Genomic DNA, 16,422 nt, shown 5'->3' with positions numbered 1-16,422 from the left:
CGTTCGCAGAGTCCTCAAAGTATGCTTAACTCATTGTGCTTACCTTGTTTTATTTTAGCAAATAGATTGCAGAGCGTTGACAACCCTGCTGCCAATGCTCTTGCCCTCTTAAGACTCCGGCTTTGCGTTTCGATTGTGCGAAAAATCAATAGCTATTGCGATTTTGGATTTGTTTAAATCTCTGGCTCGGCGCACGTGGCAGAAGGAGAGAACGTGAGGCTTCCCTTGCAAATATTTAATACATCTGGGGAATTGCTTAAGCAAGTTTTTGTGTTTTCGTTTGTTTTGTATTATTCTTGGCGCACTGGCTTCAGGCCTTAGCCCTGACCTTCGACTGTCGCCTGGCTGGCAAATGGCGAGCCGGGGTTGTCAAATATCCGCAGGCAGGCATAAATAAAAAGACATTTGTTTTTTTAAAGAATTTAAGAATACGTTTCATTTTTTATTACACATTATGTATGTGGCCTTCGGATTCAATGGTATTTTGTCTCGAATTCCTTTCATTTTGCCTTTCACTTAACGAATGTAATTTTAAAACTCTGTAATTATACGTTATTTCATGTTGTCGAAGGTAGGTTCCATAGTTTGTAGCTTTAGCTAGGTGTGGATGAGTTCAAAAGTAGCCTCATAGTATTTGGATTACGGTTGACTTGTTGTTAGTCATTTTGCTTAATAGTTAAGTATATAATTTAATAGAATTTTTATTGTCCCTTAATTGGACATATTTTCGCTTAGCTAATAGTGTTTACCGTTTGAATTATATATTGTTATGCCCTCAATTGGTGGCGTTCATAATGCGTATGCATGTGTGTGTATATTATGTTAAGTATATATCTACTAGATGTTAGGAAAACAGGTTTCAGATACAGATGCAATACGCATACACATGCCAGAGCAAGTGCACCCAAGTGGTATATGTATGTATGTATGTATATGCTATCGTTTCGATGAAAGAACGTAAAGTTTTTAAATGCTTTTTAGTTGAGTTTAGTTTAGTTTTGGTTTTGGTTTTGTTGAGATTTACAAAAATTTGTTCGTAGTTTTTACTGAATGATGAATTTCTCTAGTTGCTACGTTGTTTACTTTAGTTGAACTATGATATATATGAGCGTCTAATTGCTAAAAGTTTGTAACTATCATAGCTTAGGAGTACAACTGGGTTCGCTGCTGGGTTCGGGTACAAGTTGGGATTGTTTACGCTTAGCTTAGGTCTGGTTAGTTATACTTTATTCGAAATACATTTCATTTCATTCATGTTTCATTCGACTTACATGCAAAAATTCAATTCATTGGTGGCTTCAATTTGCAACGTTTTCGTGTTGCATAATTTACATTGGTTTGCTTTATATTATATATAATTTATTCGTATATACATATGATTAAATTTGCTGCTAAATTTATTTTTACATATCATTATATTAAGTAGGTATTTACATGGCTTGTCTTATGTAATAATGTATTTATTTATTTATTTATTTTCTGCTATTAAATGTTTACTTTTAGTTTTGATTTTCGTTTTGGTTTTTTTTGTTTTTTTTTTGTTTGAAATGCCAATAACGGTATTTGGTCTATAAGATGAGAGAAATCAATGGATAATCTTGCTCAAGACGTTAAAAAGGGGCTCAGATTTTAACGTTCTTGACCATGGCAAATAAATAATAATGATAACAATAATTATAACTGTGAAATGCTTTCTGCGTAACTCATAGCACCATGTTAGTTCGTTGTTAGACATATTTTAGATTAGTGTAGAATTTACTATATATAACAGAACTGTTCTTTTATATTACAGCAACAAAAACAATGCAACGAATGGCAAATCGTTCAATAGAAATAAATTTGTGATTATTTTGTTAACTCTTTTTTGGTAATTAATTTAACTATTATAATCCTTAATCTAGTATGATTTATATGCATATTAATTGTGCAGCAAGTATATATTTTTAACCGACTATAACTAGTTATCGTAATCATTATCATTATCGTTATCGCTTTTGTAGTAATTATTCATATATATATAAATATTTATATTGAATCTTTTGAGGGGGAGAAACCTTTGAAATACATACACATATACAATTTAGTTCTTATTAAGTAGGTAACATAAACAGTTACAAAAGTCGGCTACTCTGCTGTTATCAAAAGGACTAACATTACGTCTGTTAGGCTCGTAACATTTCTGGATTTGGGGCAATTGTACGCGGCATGATGTGGGGCCCGGAAACTGTTTGGGGTCTGCGAGTTGAATGGATGGGGAGCGCGTAATTGTAGTGGAAGACTTCCGCTTAAAATGTAGATAGTTATTAATGAAAATAGTTATTTGTTTTCGAGTTTGATTCTTGCTTCGGCTCGATTTCCATTTCAATTCAATTTGCTTATTTACGATTGAATACTTATTGTTTATTATGTATGTATGTATATATATATATATATTTGTATTTTAAACTTTTACATTCAACTATAACAGAGACACGTACGATTAGAAGTTAAAAATTTGGTTAAGCAATTTGATTTTATGCAACTAGAAATTATGCTAAATACATGAACTACTTATGCTTACGTTTACTTGTCGTATATTAACTGGCTGTTCACAATAAATCTGAAAAAATTCAACTTTTGATATACTATGCTGCATTATGAGTCTAAGATATATGTAGATTTCATTTAAACTACAATAAGCAAAAAATGTAATATATCTACTTTTGAATTACACAATAATTAGTTGCTTTTCTCATCATTTCTCTGTGTTTTTGTTAAGTTTTAATTTTATTTACTTAGTTGGTTTTACAATGAAACAATTATCATTTAAGCCTTTCAGTCATTTTGGTTGGTGCCGCTCCTTTAAACTAACTAAATTAAAGTCGAGCAATCAAGTGTATTTTGGTTTTCTTTCTTATGATTTGTTTTGTTTTGTTTGTTTGTTTGGCTTAAATGGTCTTAGCTTATGCCAATAAATTCATTAATAAATACATTTACTTTCAGCTGATTGGCTACAGACATTGGGTTTGCTTAGTCCTGAACCAAATGCCAACTGATTAAAAAATGAAATAAAAGAATGCGAAAAACAAAAACTAAACCAAAAGCTGCTGCACACAGATGATTCAATTAGCCAAACTCGATGTTTCATGAATGTGTAAATATGAATGCAATGTGTGAGTGTGAGTGCATAAATGCCTATTTATAGTTTATTTTCATGTTTATCAGTTATCGTGCTTTATTAATACTTTTTATGGACGACGTAGTGGCTGAGGTGGCCCACACTGTGAGAGGCCGTTGCCAAAATTGCATCATTCAGCTGCACTTAAATAATTAACCTTGGACAGACGCCTGCCTCGCTGGAGATTGCTGGCGAAATTCGTTTTAAAATACCAGATATACCGTAAATACGTAAACAATAAACAAAGCCAAAAATTTTGGCCTTTATGAGCGTGCAGTGGCCAAGACCGAGGGAGAGACAGAGACAGCGGCGGCGCAGTTTGGGCGAAACGAAAGTGATTTAATTCCCATATCGTTGGCAACAAAGCGCTAAGCCGCCAACTTAATTATGACTGGCAGGTATTAGCAATTGAATCACAAATAAACATGCAATTTATTTTTGTTCTGGGCCCGCAAACCAATCAATGTAATTAAATATTTGCGCAAAGCTCTCGGCCAACTAAATTTCAGTTTCAATTAAATACTTCAGTATGCGAAACGCTGATTGCCGTGTAATTTGCTAACTTAGTCGCACTCTAAATCGGTATGCAACTATTCAATATAGTGAAGCAATTAATTTTGATGGAAATTCGCAATTACCAATTACAAATTCAAATTCAAATTCAAGTTTTTTACATTTATCGCACTTAAAACATTTATTTGACATTGACAAAGCGCAAAAAATGAAGGCAAAGACAAAAACAAACAAAATTCCACAAATATTTGGCTAAATGAAATTATTCATTCGATTTGTGTTTTTGCTTAAATTTTTTATCTAACAAACAATCGAATGCTAATTAAGGCACTGAAAGCAATTGAAGTGTGCCCAGCATTTGCATAAAAAGCGCGCATAATTGAATTATATGCATTAATGCAAATGCTTTTGTAGTACTTACTATATATTTTTTGTTGTTTTCATATGTTTGCGCTGCATTTAATTTATGCTAATTGCACAATCAACCATAAATTTAATTCGAATAAGTACGCGTAATTGTGGGATAAAGTGTCAATACGCTCAGAGTTGACATTTTTGTTGAAAATTGTTAAAAACAATGCGTAAATTGAAACAGAAATAAGACAATTTCATTCAAATGAAATATCAAGAAAGGTCTATAGCAGTTGGGGCATAGTACTAAAAATAGAAGAAACAAGTTTCTAGTATTTAAAATATGTCTTTGGGAGTTGGCTTGGGATAGATTACAAAAAAATCGTAATTCTAAAAAACACAAATTAATCTATATTTAACACTATGTAGGAAATGAATTTTATAACTCGTTTTTGTTAAGGGTTTTAGTAGTAAGGGAGTAGATTTGAAGTTTCTAGCTTTTCTAACTTCGGGGATAGTCGGGTTGAGACATACAGACGTATGGATATACAGATAGACAGACAGATGACCAGGGCTAAATTGACTTAGCTTTGTGGGCTCTGTCACTCCTCCTTTTGACTGTTACGTACATTTAACAGTATTATTATAAGCTGAGTTTCCATTCTCAATGGGTACATTATGCATCCCTATATCCTCTCTGGCAGGAGGTGTAGTAAACACTATCGTAATGTCTTGGTAGGATATCTCGGCGATAGACTAAAGAAGTAAAGACTAAATATAATAAAGAGGAGTCAGCATACCCAACCTTAATAGGATGAAAATTATAACTAAATTTGATTTATATGTATATCATAATATCAAAAAGTCTATTTGCTTTTTTGAATAAATCCATTCATGTTCCTGAATAATAAAATGCTTGTAGCGCAGGTATGCAGCAGTCGGTCAAGCCCGACCAAATAGCTAACTCATTTTTCGTGTTGTTGTCGGTCGACACATAAAGCGCAAATGAATTTCGATGTCCCAGCAAAAAAACAAAGTCAGCTAAAGAAATGTGTTGCAGCCAACGTGCGGCATTCATCCTTGCTGTGTCGCACCTAAGTGCAGTTAAGTGCACTAGCTGTGTGTGTGTGTGTGTGTGTGTGTGTATGTCAGTGCCATACATTTAAATGTAACTGTGGTTGCCAGCTGCACTCCTACACCGCCTGCCTTGCCATCGATTTCAATTGTTTTCGATGCGAGCTTTTACCCATAGCCATTTGATGTTGTATTTGGGATTTGTTGCCGTTGCCGTTGTTGTTGTTGTTGTTGTCCCTTCATTTTGTTGAAATTGTCATTTAAGTGCAGTTGCTGTACACACCGTTGTTGCTGACACTCAGCACAGACTCACAATGTGTCTGTGTGTGTGTGTGTGCGTGTCATAAAAATTGCATGTTGATTGGAAAGAAAAGCCCTTGTCCTCACGCCCATACAAAAAATATAAAACAATGTTTGTTTTGTTGTTTGTTATTTGTTGTTTGCTTTTTGTTGGTTTTCGGTAACTGACAGATTTGGCTGGCGCATTATTTATGAGCATCTGAACAATTTAAAGTCGGCTGGCACTTAGCCTGCGTGCGGCCCGAAATAAATGGCCTGGCCAATAAATCTGATACATTTGCGGCGTGTGTTGAAAGCCGGGGCAACGACGAGAGCTAAAAGCAGCCATAAATTCAAGACATGGAACAAGCCGATTACATCTCCCAGAGACACGCATCTTAAATTTAGGTGCAACTAACCGCAAAGTGTCTGAAATATGAAAAACTCATGTAGCTGCTGAAATTTATGCATAGTTCTCTGCGCCTTTGCTCTCGGCCATAGAGAACATGTTTGGGGAGTATAAATGGGCCTCATGCCAAAACATTCGTTGCCTTCAGTTTTATGCTCTCTCTCTCACTCTGACTATCCGTCTGTCCGTCTGTCCGACTGTCTGTCTGTCGAAATGACGTGTCGTTTATTCCTGCGACTGGCGCATGCATTTGCTGATGCACAGCCAAAAATGTAAAAGATGAGAGAAATATCCAAAACAAAACAAAACAAAGCAAAGCAAAACCAAACAAAACAACATCGAAAATTATGGCATCTAAAGTGGTAGGGAGGCGTCTATAGCACATCTGTGCATGCCCATTAGTTGTAGCTTTTTGTGGCTATTCTTCTGCATCTCTATATCTAAAATATCTCTTACTCTGTGCCATATGAAATGACAGCGTCTGCTCGCATAGTGTTTGTGTTCTTTGAATTATTTCAACACTTAGGCGCCTTTCAGCAAAATGGGGCAAGGCAACATGAACAACAGCATCAAAGGACTGAATGGATGATCATACAAACAAACTTATAATGCCTGGGACTATAGTGTGACTTTTCATCAGTCAACGAAAAATGAAATTCCATGTGTAGAAAATATATATGTGAAATTTTACTTTTAACTGACTGATGTAGACAGTGAGCCATACGTCTGCTAACATGGCTAAAAGTTATAATATTTTTTGTTATTGCACTGTTAACCAACTATTGAAAAAGAAACACTGTGCTTAAGCAATTAATCAGTTGAAAAAAAAAGATTAATTAAATAGAAATATCCAAGCTGAATTGCTAAAAAGTGTGACACTTCTGCTTGCTCAGAGAAACATATTTTAAATGAATTTTCATGCCAGCCACAGGCTGAGGTGTAGCACGAGGCAGACACAGATTAATTTGATGCACAGCATCATCCGTCCAGGCAGTCAGATGGTCATGTATTCGGTGACATTTGCTTGACAGTCAAACTGAATGTTTTTCGTGCTGCTGTCTTCTCTACTTCACCTTCTTCTTCTTCATTTTCACGTGACCACGCTGAGTGAGTTTTCAGCCCATTTTCGCATTAAAATGCAGCCGCAGTTTGTGCTCTTGGAATGGAAAATTTGTGCAATAATATCAAGTTGAATGGCCATTGAGTGTGCATAAAAGATGTTTGCTTAGATGAAGCTTGTGTTTGCACAGCTCGAGGGCTTTTCTCGGTCGGATGACTGACTCCATGTGTGTGTGTGTGTGTGTGTGTGTGTGTGTGAGTGTGTGTGCAGCAGCTGTGGTTCAAGTTCACAGTTGAAATTGAAACTGAAAATTGTTGCAAAATTGAAATTGAGAGATTCCATCAAATTCACAGCCGTTCATTGCTTTTGACATGAGCTACAATGTTCGTTACTTTAAAGCAAGAGTTGAAACTAAATAACAGATGATTAACTAAAACGAGGCACAGAAACTTTTGAGCTGAATAGTGAACTGAATATGCTTAGAGGATGATACCCCGTACTGGTTGAGGTGGCTGAGGGGCATGCCCCCATAAACCAAGCAAAACTAACGCCTGTAATGCTGATACATGCCGTGCCCATAGCCCATGGGTGTGCTGCCCATGGCACGTTCGGTAGCCTTCTCGATGCTCGCATAAACGCACCTGTAACAGCACACGTAGGCCAAACATCACTTGAACAGGATGCGCCGGAACGCGCGTCGGAAGTCCTTGTTGAATATGGTGTAGATGGCCGGATTGAGCGCCGAGTTCATGTAGCCCAACCAGAAGGCAATCGCAAACGCCGACTCCGGTATGTTGCAGTGGTTGCTACAGGCGGGCACCAGGATGTACAGAAAGAAGAACGGCAGCCAGCAAGCGATGAAGCTGCCCATGATTAGGCCGAGTATGAGCGTGGCCCGCTTCTCCTTCTTGCGTGCGATGCGGCGCTTCTCCTTCTCCGGATCGCGGGGCTTTGGCGCTTTGGGTATGGCCGGTTCGAGTTCGGTTTTGGCGGCCAGCTCCTTCGTCTTGGCCGCCGCCGCTGCGTTGTTCTTGGCCGCCACAGTGGCCGCCTTGGCCTCGTTGCGGCGCTGCTGGTTCGCTTTGCGTCCGAAGATGGGCTGGCAAAGGCGAAACTTGAGCGGCTTAACTACCGCACAGCGGCTGACCACGCCCGAATCCGAGCTGGAAGGATCGAATTCACTCACCATGTCCGTGTCAACGCCCACTGAGAGGGCACGACAGCGTCCGGCCACGGGCGAGACGCGCAGCTCGTTGCTGCTAGCCGTACCAGCACCACCACCACCACCACCACCACTAGCACCACCGCTCGCTCCACTCGCTGCAGTCGCCCCACTGTTGCCCGCCAGCGCGTTGGCTCGAGCCACGCCCTCGCTGGCCACGCAGCCATTGTTGTTGTTCAGCACGTTGATGGAGTTCTGGCTGCCCATGGACGGCGGCACGGGCACATTGAGTCCGATGCCCCGGCCCGTGGCGATGGTGCTAACTTGCAGTGTTTCCTTCGGCGAGCAGGGCGCACTGCCTAGCGCTGTGGCTGCGCCGGAGCCACCATTGGGATTGGCATAGGCCAGCACCGTCTGGGCGGCCACGGCCTCCAGCTCGCCGGCCTCCGAGGTGGATATGTCCGAGGCCAAGTCCATGGTGACTGTCGGTATTTGCATCGGCATCGTCGCGCTGTTCGGTGGGGTCTCAATGGTGGCTATTTGTCGCTGCTGGTGCAGCTGCAGCTGCGTGGCGCCGCTGGAGGATGGCATCGGTATTGTTCCTTTCTTGTTGGCGGTGGTGAAGCTCGTTACCTACAAAGAAGATGCGAATAAAAAAAAAGAGTTGTTGTTGTTGCTGTTGTTGTTGTTGCTGCTGTTACACGACATTCCCATTTCGAAAATCCGATTTTAAAGCCCGTGTAAGGGCACGTCGCAAGCGTCAGAGCGCAATGATTACACAAACAAGCATGCGAAACACCCGATGCTGCGCACCATCGGGCCCGGGGCAATTAACAGCGGCCGAAATGCACAGGACGTGCGTGCATCAGCCTTAATCTGTGATCTGAGATGCAGCTGCTGGACACAGCTGACACATCGGCGCTTCTTTGTTTGCCCGAATCGCAGGTGGTCAGGTGTCGCTGGCCGTTGGCCGTTGGCCGTTCTCTCGGTTAATTGAAAATGCAAATTGTGAATGAATTGGCCTTAATTGTGTTTCGCCCGTACGCCTCACTCACATTTGGCTCCCGGGCCGGCGCTGTAATTTGTAATTTGGCCAGGTAACGATGGTTACGCTCGCCCAATGCTCAATGATTAGAGATTTTGGCACCCAATCAGCGTAACTTTGCTCAATGATTTTCTCTCAATATCGTTGCCATTTCGTGGAATGACGCTGCACAATGGCGCCGGCGCTGCGGCAAACTGAGCAACTGGAGGAACGTGGCCAAGTGCAACGGGGCAAAAGTGCTGAGCGATGCTGTTGCAGTCAACACGTAGAGAACAAATTGCTGTATAATTTAAGCAAAGCGCGTGAGCCACTTGCTTAACGCTTTAATGCAGCTCGCTGAGTTCGAGTGCAAAATATTGCGCATACGCCACATATGCCGGTGGAAAAATTTCGTTGCATCAGCCGCCGCGCTGCGAGCCCCGCCTTGTTCATTCAAATGGCAAAATTTGCATTTACAGTGCCCGCCGCATCGCTGCGGCTCCAGCTCAGCTTATCTGACTGAACGGACCTGCGTAACAGGCATGAATTAGCCATGGGAAACCCATTGATCGGTGCAGTGTAAAGGTTGCAGCTTAATTGCAATCCACCGAAGTACTCGCTCACGCCAGCTAGAAGCACCACCACAACCACAGCCACAACCACCTGCTTGCCACTCTCCCCTCTATTCACTCACCTGTTCGTTGTTTGTTTTGCGCGGATGTTTTTTAATGCCGCGTCTCGCTCGCGCCTTCGCGGCAAAGTAGATTCGTATGTACACAAAGACCATGATGCAGCTGGGTATGTAGAAGGAGCCCAGCGCCGAGTATAGCACATAGCCAATGTCCTCACTTAGCTGCAAATGGAGAGAAAGAGAGAGGGAGAGATAGTGAGAAATATTAGGATTGCTTTTATTTTACTCTTGCCTTCAGAAATCTCAATAAATGTAAGCTTAATAGATATGAATATAATATTTATGCTGATTATCTATGTATATATGTATGTGTATGTGTGTCTAAGAGTCCTGAAATATGTTTCAAAGCTGCAGGCAGCCACAAGCTTTGATCTTCCTCCCCTCATTGATTTCTTGTTTTCATAGTTTTAGTGTTATAGTATTCCATATTGAGCAGCACTGTAAAATATTTTATATATACACATGTACATATTTATATTTGTCCATACATACATGCAAATTGCTTGATTATATCGTTAGTCGAAGGCTTTGATGTCTGTGCACATGGAATTTACTGGAATTTACTGTCAGTTGATTGCATTTGAGGAACTCAAATTAAATGCAAAATCGACTGTCGCTCGATTGCTGGCAGTGACTGTGTGTGAGTTTTTCGTTATCCACTTAGATAGCTTTCGACTGCTTGGAGCATTCTTTGTCATTATTTACTTATTGAGCGCTTTGGACTGATTTACTCTGCCATTGCAATTGCATTCCATGGCATGGCAGCGGAAAATCCTTTGTGAGTTGTTGCCGTGAAAAACTGTTGAAAAATGCAAAGTGCACGAATTGCTGAGGAAATTTCATAACGCTAAATGAAGTAAAAATATGAAATTACGCCACATAAAAGCTTTGACAGCGCAATATCTCTGAGCCGCGCCGTAGAAAGGCCGTGGAATGGCGGAAGCTGCGATGGAAGGTCGACGGTTCCATGCCAAAATGAATGCCATATTTCAGAGTTGTTGGATGGCTGCACTGCGCTTTCTTTAAGCTGCCGGAATTAAATGGCGCCCAAGTTTCTGATCTCCGCTGCAGTTGCTGCTGTTTGCTGTGGCTGCCTGATTTGTTTGCCCCGCGAAACACCTCGCAGAATTATGCAAATTAAGTGCTCTGATGAAAAGCATGGCAAAGAGAGAAGCGCTCCAATGGCAGCTCAAGTGCCACCTCCAGCCACGCCCCGGCTTTATTCTCCGTTGTTACTGCTGCCGCCACAGTCTTGCATAATGAAAAGCCATTCGAGTTGCTGTCGCTGTTCACTTCGCCCTGATGTAAGTCTGGCATAATTTCGGCCAGCTGCTTAGACTGTACCCAGCCAACAATCTTGCAGGTGCGCCAGAATCGGTAAACAATTTATGATGGCAAGCCATATACATACATACATACATACATACTATATAGTTTATATTAAAGATGTGCCATATCAGCGCGGGCTGAACAGCGTGTAATCCGCTTAGGGGGCAGCAAAATTGAATTTGTTGTTGTTGTTGTTGCTCTAGACGAAGCCTTCGAGCTGAGCCCACGGCTCAAGCATAGCTCGGTCTTATCATAAGCCGCCGCAGCCGGCAACTGCATTGCTATATAAACTTTGCTCTGGTTTTATATTTAGTCTACGCGGCCGACGAGCGCATAAATACATTTCACTGCAACATCCTCGGAGCTGGAGCTGGCACAAGTTGCCCCAACAGCAGAAGAAGAAAGTATTAAGCGTCGAGTAAAATGCTGCCAAAATGTATATGTGCATGTGTATGTGTGCGTATGTGTGTGTATATGCATGGCAGTGCATAGTGGGCCAGTACATCGAATGGCAGGCAGTGGCAGGGGCCAACAGCCACTTAAGCGAGCTGGCTGACTGCTATTTCCAGCTTATTGCAAAGAGGCAGCAAACGTAAGGCGAAGCTGCTGCAGTTGCTCTTTTGTTGCCGTTGCTGCTGCACCGGCAACATAATAAATCGTCTCATCATTTACGGTTTACTGTTGATATATTGACGGCATTTGTCAGCACCCCCGTCTAGCTAAACAAACACACACACACACACACACACACATACACTCTTATGTCAAAGTTTAAGCTGTAGTTAAAGTTTTCTGGCTGTGCGGCACTTAAAGTATCATTTGCTCGCATAGAATAAGCCCAGTTGGCTAGCTAAGCGACACCTCGTGAATGGGCTGGCCAACTTTGGCATAGGCATAAAAGTTACGCATACGCCGCGTGCGCTCGGCTGCCTGAGCACGTAATCTCCGAGGCAGCTGGCGCAGCAGGTCTTGTTGTCTCAGCAAATTTTGGACAAATCTCTTTTGGAAGTAAATTGACAACTCGCAACTGGAAAGCTGCAACTTGTTAGTTGCAACAGGCGAACGGCGCGAAATAAATTGTCAACGGTGCGTGTTGCCAACTCCTGCAAATCGGATTTAATGTAATTGGAAAGTTTGCTCGCTGCGTTGCACGCTTTTTCGAATTTTCACATCTTTGCAGTTTCAAATTTCTTGGATTTCTATTTTCCCTTATTTTTTTTTTCTTATTTTGTTCCATTCTCCACGTTTTCTCTGCGCTGCATTTGCGCTAATTTGCAGATTCTCAAATTGCGCTCGGCGCCTTTGTTTATTTAAAAGTTCTTTTCGCTTGGCCGTAGACGGCGCGGGCAAGGCGAGAAGCAGCGCAAAGAAAAATAATTATTCTGCAATTTTTAATTAAATGGCAATGGAAAGTGCTGCCGTTATTGTTGTCTCTCGTTGTCCCGTTGCTGTTGTTGTTGCTGCTATGCAGAGCTTAAGCTGCTGGAAACAAAAACTCATTATGGGCGACCAAAATCATTAGGAAGCCCGAGCGTCGCGTCGAAGCGTCGCAAAGCTGGCAAAAGCACTGCTGACGGGCGCTGCTGCTGGGCTGAGAGGATGACGCGAATCCAGTGCAGAGTCTGCAGAGCGTATAGTGTGTTGATGGAAGCGTACAATTTATTGAAATGTAAACATGCAACAACAGCAGCACACTGAAATGACTGTAATTAAAAGATAAAAATGTTGTCCAGGCGCCAGTCAGCAGCCAACAGCACGTACCACGTGACGTATGAGCAACGCCTGGGTCGGGAGCCCGCATTTTTGAAAACCAAATCGACTGCCCGCTTAAGTGTGTGCGTGCGCATTTAAAGCTTGTCTGTGGCAAATAAGTAAAACACAAAAACTCCCTCTCTATCTATATATACATATATTTATGTACATACATAAATATGTTTGTATGTAATAAGGCAAAAATTTCGCTGTAAACACAAAAGAATTTCAATCCGAATCGTTGCTGAAAGTTTGCACAAAACAAGCGCAAAGCAACAACAGCAAGAAAAAACGTGAAAAGAATCCAAGTATGTGTGTGTGTGTGTGTTTGTGTGTCTGTCTGCAGTAAAAAGTGCGTCTTGCTCGCTCTGGCTTGGTCGAAGCAGGACCAGGGCCTGGGGCCGAGCGCTTGTCATCATCAGCATTGTCAGTTGCTTTGTTGCTGCTGTTGTTGTTGTTGTTGTTTTTGCTGTTGCAAGTTTTTTATAGCATAAGCCAAGACACGATGTTGACGTTGAACTGGCACAACTGCAGCAGCAGCAGCAGCAGCAGCATCGAAGCAGGACAGCTGGACCCACAAGGCCGGTGCTGTTGAAACAATCAATAAATCTTAAGTGCGACTTCTGAGACTACAATTTGCAGTTTGGCTGCCAAAGAAAGAAAGGCGCGCAGCTATTGCTTGCTTTTGACAATGTTGTCAGTGCTCGACTGCGACTGCCACGCCTCCAGCCGCCCGCCAGTCCACCAGTCCACCAGCAGTGTCTGTCGCTGTTGCCATTAAGTTTAGCTTCTGCCGTCTTTGCTCTACCTATTTGCATTCTCGCTCCGTGTTTGTCGTTGTTCAGTGGAGCAAGCATTTTGCTAGTTTGCGCTGCCAATTTGCCTGGCTGGCAGTTCCTTTCGCTTTTGCACTCGACTTGACTTGCACTTGCATTTAAATTGACTGCATTCTTTTGCCACCCATATATATATGTATATATACATATATATATGTATGTAATATATAAGCCAACTGACCACCCACCAGTTGGCACCGAAATTGACTTCGTTTCCGTTTGCGCTGTGCACATTCCTTTCAAAGATTGCTGCCGAAAACTTAAAGCCGAACATTAATGTTTTACGGGCCAATATAATGTCGAGTGAATGCCAAACACGCGCCTCTCTGGCCGACAATTAAACGTCGCCGAATGACAAAAATTCAACAGATGCCCAAAGATAATGAGTTTTGCGGCCATAAGCGCTCAAAAGATAAAATGCGCTAAAAAAGTGAATATCACAGAGCTAACCTGACTATGAGTTGAGCTCTATTCAAATAATAGATATGTTAATAATACTTAATTATGAAAATAAATAAATATATTAAAAACTCAGTTATTATTATAAAATGAATTTTATCACTATTAATATTATTTATTATAATTATATATTATTATAAAATATATTATATAAAATAAATTATATTAAGCATATATTTTTTCCTCTATTCAAATAATAATAATCTTTGCTAATAATATTTGATTATGAACATAAATAAATATATTAAAAATTCTTTCATTATTATAAAATAAATTTTATCACTATTAATATTATTTATTATAATTGAATATTATTATAAAATATATTATATAAAATAAATTATATTAAGCATATATTTTTTCCTCTATTCAAATAATAATAATCTAGGCTAATAATACTTGATTATGAAAATAAATAAATATATTAAAATATTTTTACCACAATAATATGAGTTTTATTATTAGAAATATTTTTATTATGATCAAATTTTATAAAATAAATTATATTATACTTGTATTTTTCCATCACGACATGTGTGAGTGTCGCATGCCAAGCGCCCAGTTGATATACCCTATCAGAGCTATGCATAATCATAGATTATTTTCGTAGCTCTCGGCCTTGCCGGTTCGTTATTGCCGTCTAATTGCGGATAACGGCATGCATCATTAAATTGCAATTCGTTTTGCTGTTTTTTGTTTTCATTTTCATTTCTGTTTTTGTTTGTTTGTTTTGTTGTTATTTTTTTTTTTTATTTTGTTGTCCAGCGGCAGGCGCTAAGCCCCCGACGCAGGCGGAAGGCAGTAAGCAGAAAGTTGGCATTGTGCTGGAGGCATTTTAATTGTGGTTAGCAGTTTTATGGGTTTATTATTTGATTATGCTGCACGGCAACAACAATAACAATAGGGACTACAACAACAGCAACAAGCAGCAATGAGATCAACAGCAATAATAATAGCAACAACAACAACAACAAAAGCAACGGCAGGACAATGTCCCTGCTTCACTCACTTCCGTTGGGTAGCGGCGATTTTTTTTATGGTGCGGCCTGATACAGTTTTTAATGCCAACCACTTTATGCTGATTGCCACGGCCGTACTACCCCGGCCGTTCTATCCGCCAGACGATTCAACTTAATATTATCGTAAAAATAAAGCCCACAGCTCACCAACTGTTGCTGCTGCTGCCACTTCTGCCGCTCCTGCTGGGGTTGGCCTATTGCAGCGGGCAGCATTTGTTGTTTTCATTTCGCCATTCTTCTTCTCTAGCTTTTTATTGTGCCAGGTCGTTCACAGTGGAAATGGCTTGTTGACACGCAAATACGATATGCAATATATTTACGTGTGTGTGTGTGTGGGTCTATGCTGACCTATACGGCAATTTGTTTTCTCACCTGGTGGCCAACTCTTCGCTTCGAGGTATTAGTATTAGCCATGGCCGCAACATTTTGATTGATGTTTGTGCGTAACATGGCGGCCGTATAATTAGAGTAGAGCGATTTGCATTCCGTTTTATTAGATTAGAGCGCCTCATTTGGGGACATTACAAATGATAGCTTAATTTGGCGTCAGCCTATCGATTTTGCATCATTGGCTCTCGCTCGATGCTCCAAAATAAATGAAATGTGTAATTAATATGGCCATTGTCTCGCTCTAATGGCAGGCACATAAATATCCCCATGGGCCAATGGGCTAGTTCTGCTGTGGAGTTGCGCCAGCAAAATGGTACAAAATTAATTTCCATATACATAGTACATGTATTATGTCTGCTGGCAAAGCATATTTAATGTACGTTCGCTCGCTCGTTCGCTGCCAAAGCGTATGATAATATTATGCTTTTAACCACAATGTCGCATACATTGTTAATCATTTGCAGTTGCCAACGTTGTAACAAATTGCTGCCAAATTGTTGTTTTGGGGCTTGACTTTTGCACACACACGCACGCACACACATACATTAGCAGAAACACTGGTGCATGCATCGTTAATTTCGACAGTAAATTAAATACAAGCATCCTCGATTTGGGCCAAACTCTGAGCCTACGGCTGAGCCGTAGTCGCCGTTAACCAGATATAGCCATGGCTACAGAGCAACCGTCTATATTGGTTCTGCCTGTGGGTGTCACTCTCCCTCTCCCTCTCTCTTTCACTCTCTCTCTCTCTCTCCCTCTCCCTCTCTCTCTCTCACTCTCTGTTTGACTCCCTGTGCATGCGTCTGTCAAGCCAATTGGAAATTTTAAATGATCTACTAGGGGGCGAGCCTTGGCTTGGCACTCGCCTAATGGCAGAACACAGAATGTGAGCCGCCTGTCTGTTTATTCGCATGTGC

The 16,422-nt window shown here is 41.0% G+C and overlaps 1 protein-coding gene across 2 annotated transcripts in view; it reads right to left on the bottom strand.

Moving 5' to 3' along the window:
- Positions 1-404: 404 nt before the first annotated feature.
- Positions 405-16,422, bottom strand: part of Octalpha2R (alpha2-adrenergic-like octopamine receptor) — a 52,269-nt gene continuing 36,251 nt past the window's right edge. The window contains exons 2-4 of one of the 2 annotated variants that reach the window (XM_030382862.2): positions 9,724-9,882; positions 8,030-8,638; positions 405-7,942 (exon numbers count right to left, since the gene is read on the bottom strand). In XM_030382862.2, the coding sequence (XP_030238722.1) occupies positions 7,511-7,942; positions 8,030-8,638; positions 9,724-9,882 (1,200 nt within the window). In that variant the 3' untranslated portion in view covers positions 405-7,510. Of the gene's footprint in view, positions 8,639-9,723; positions 9,883-16,422 lie in introns of both variants that reach the window. The other variant, XM_030382861.2, reaches the window with a different exon arrangement.

This window comes from Drosophila navojoa, chromosome 2 (genome assembly GCF_054131105.1).
Source record: "Drosophila navojoa isolate 15081-1374.11 chromosome 2, UAZ_NAV_1.0, whole genome shotgun sequence".
In the NCBI taxonomy this organism is placed as follows: domain Eukaryota; kingdom Metazoa; phylum Arthropoda; class Insecta; order Diptera; family Drosophilidae; genus Drosophila; species Drosophila navojoa.
This window is presented reverse-complemented; position numbering and strand designations above follow the sequence as displayed.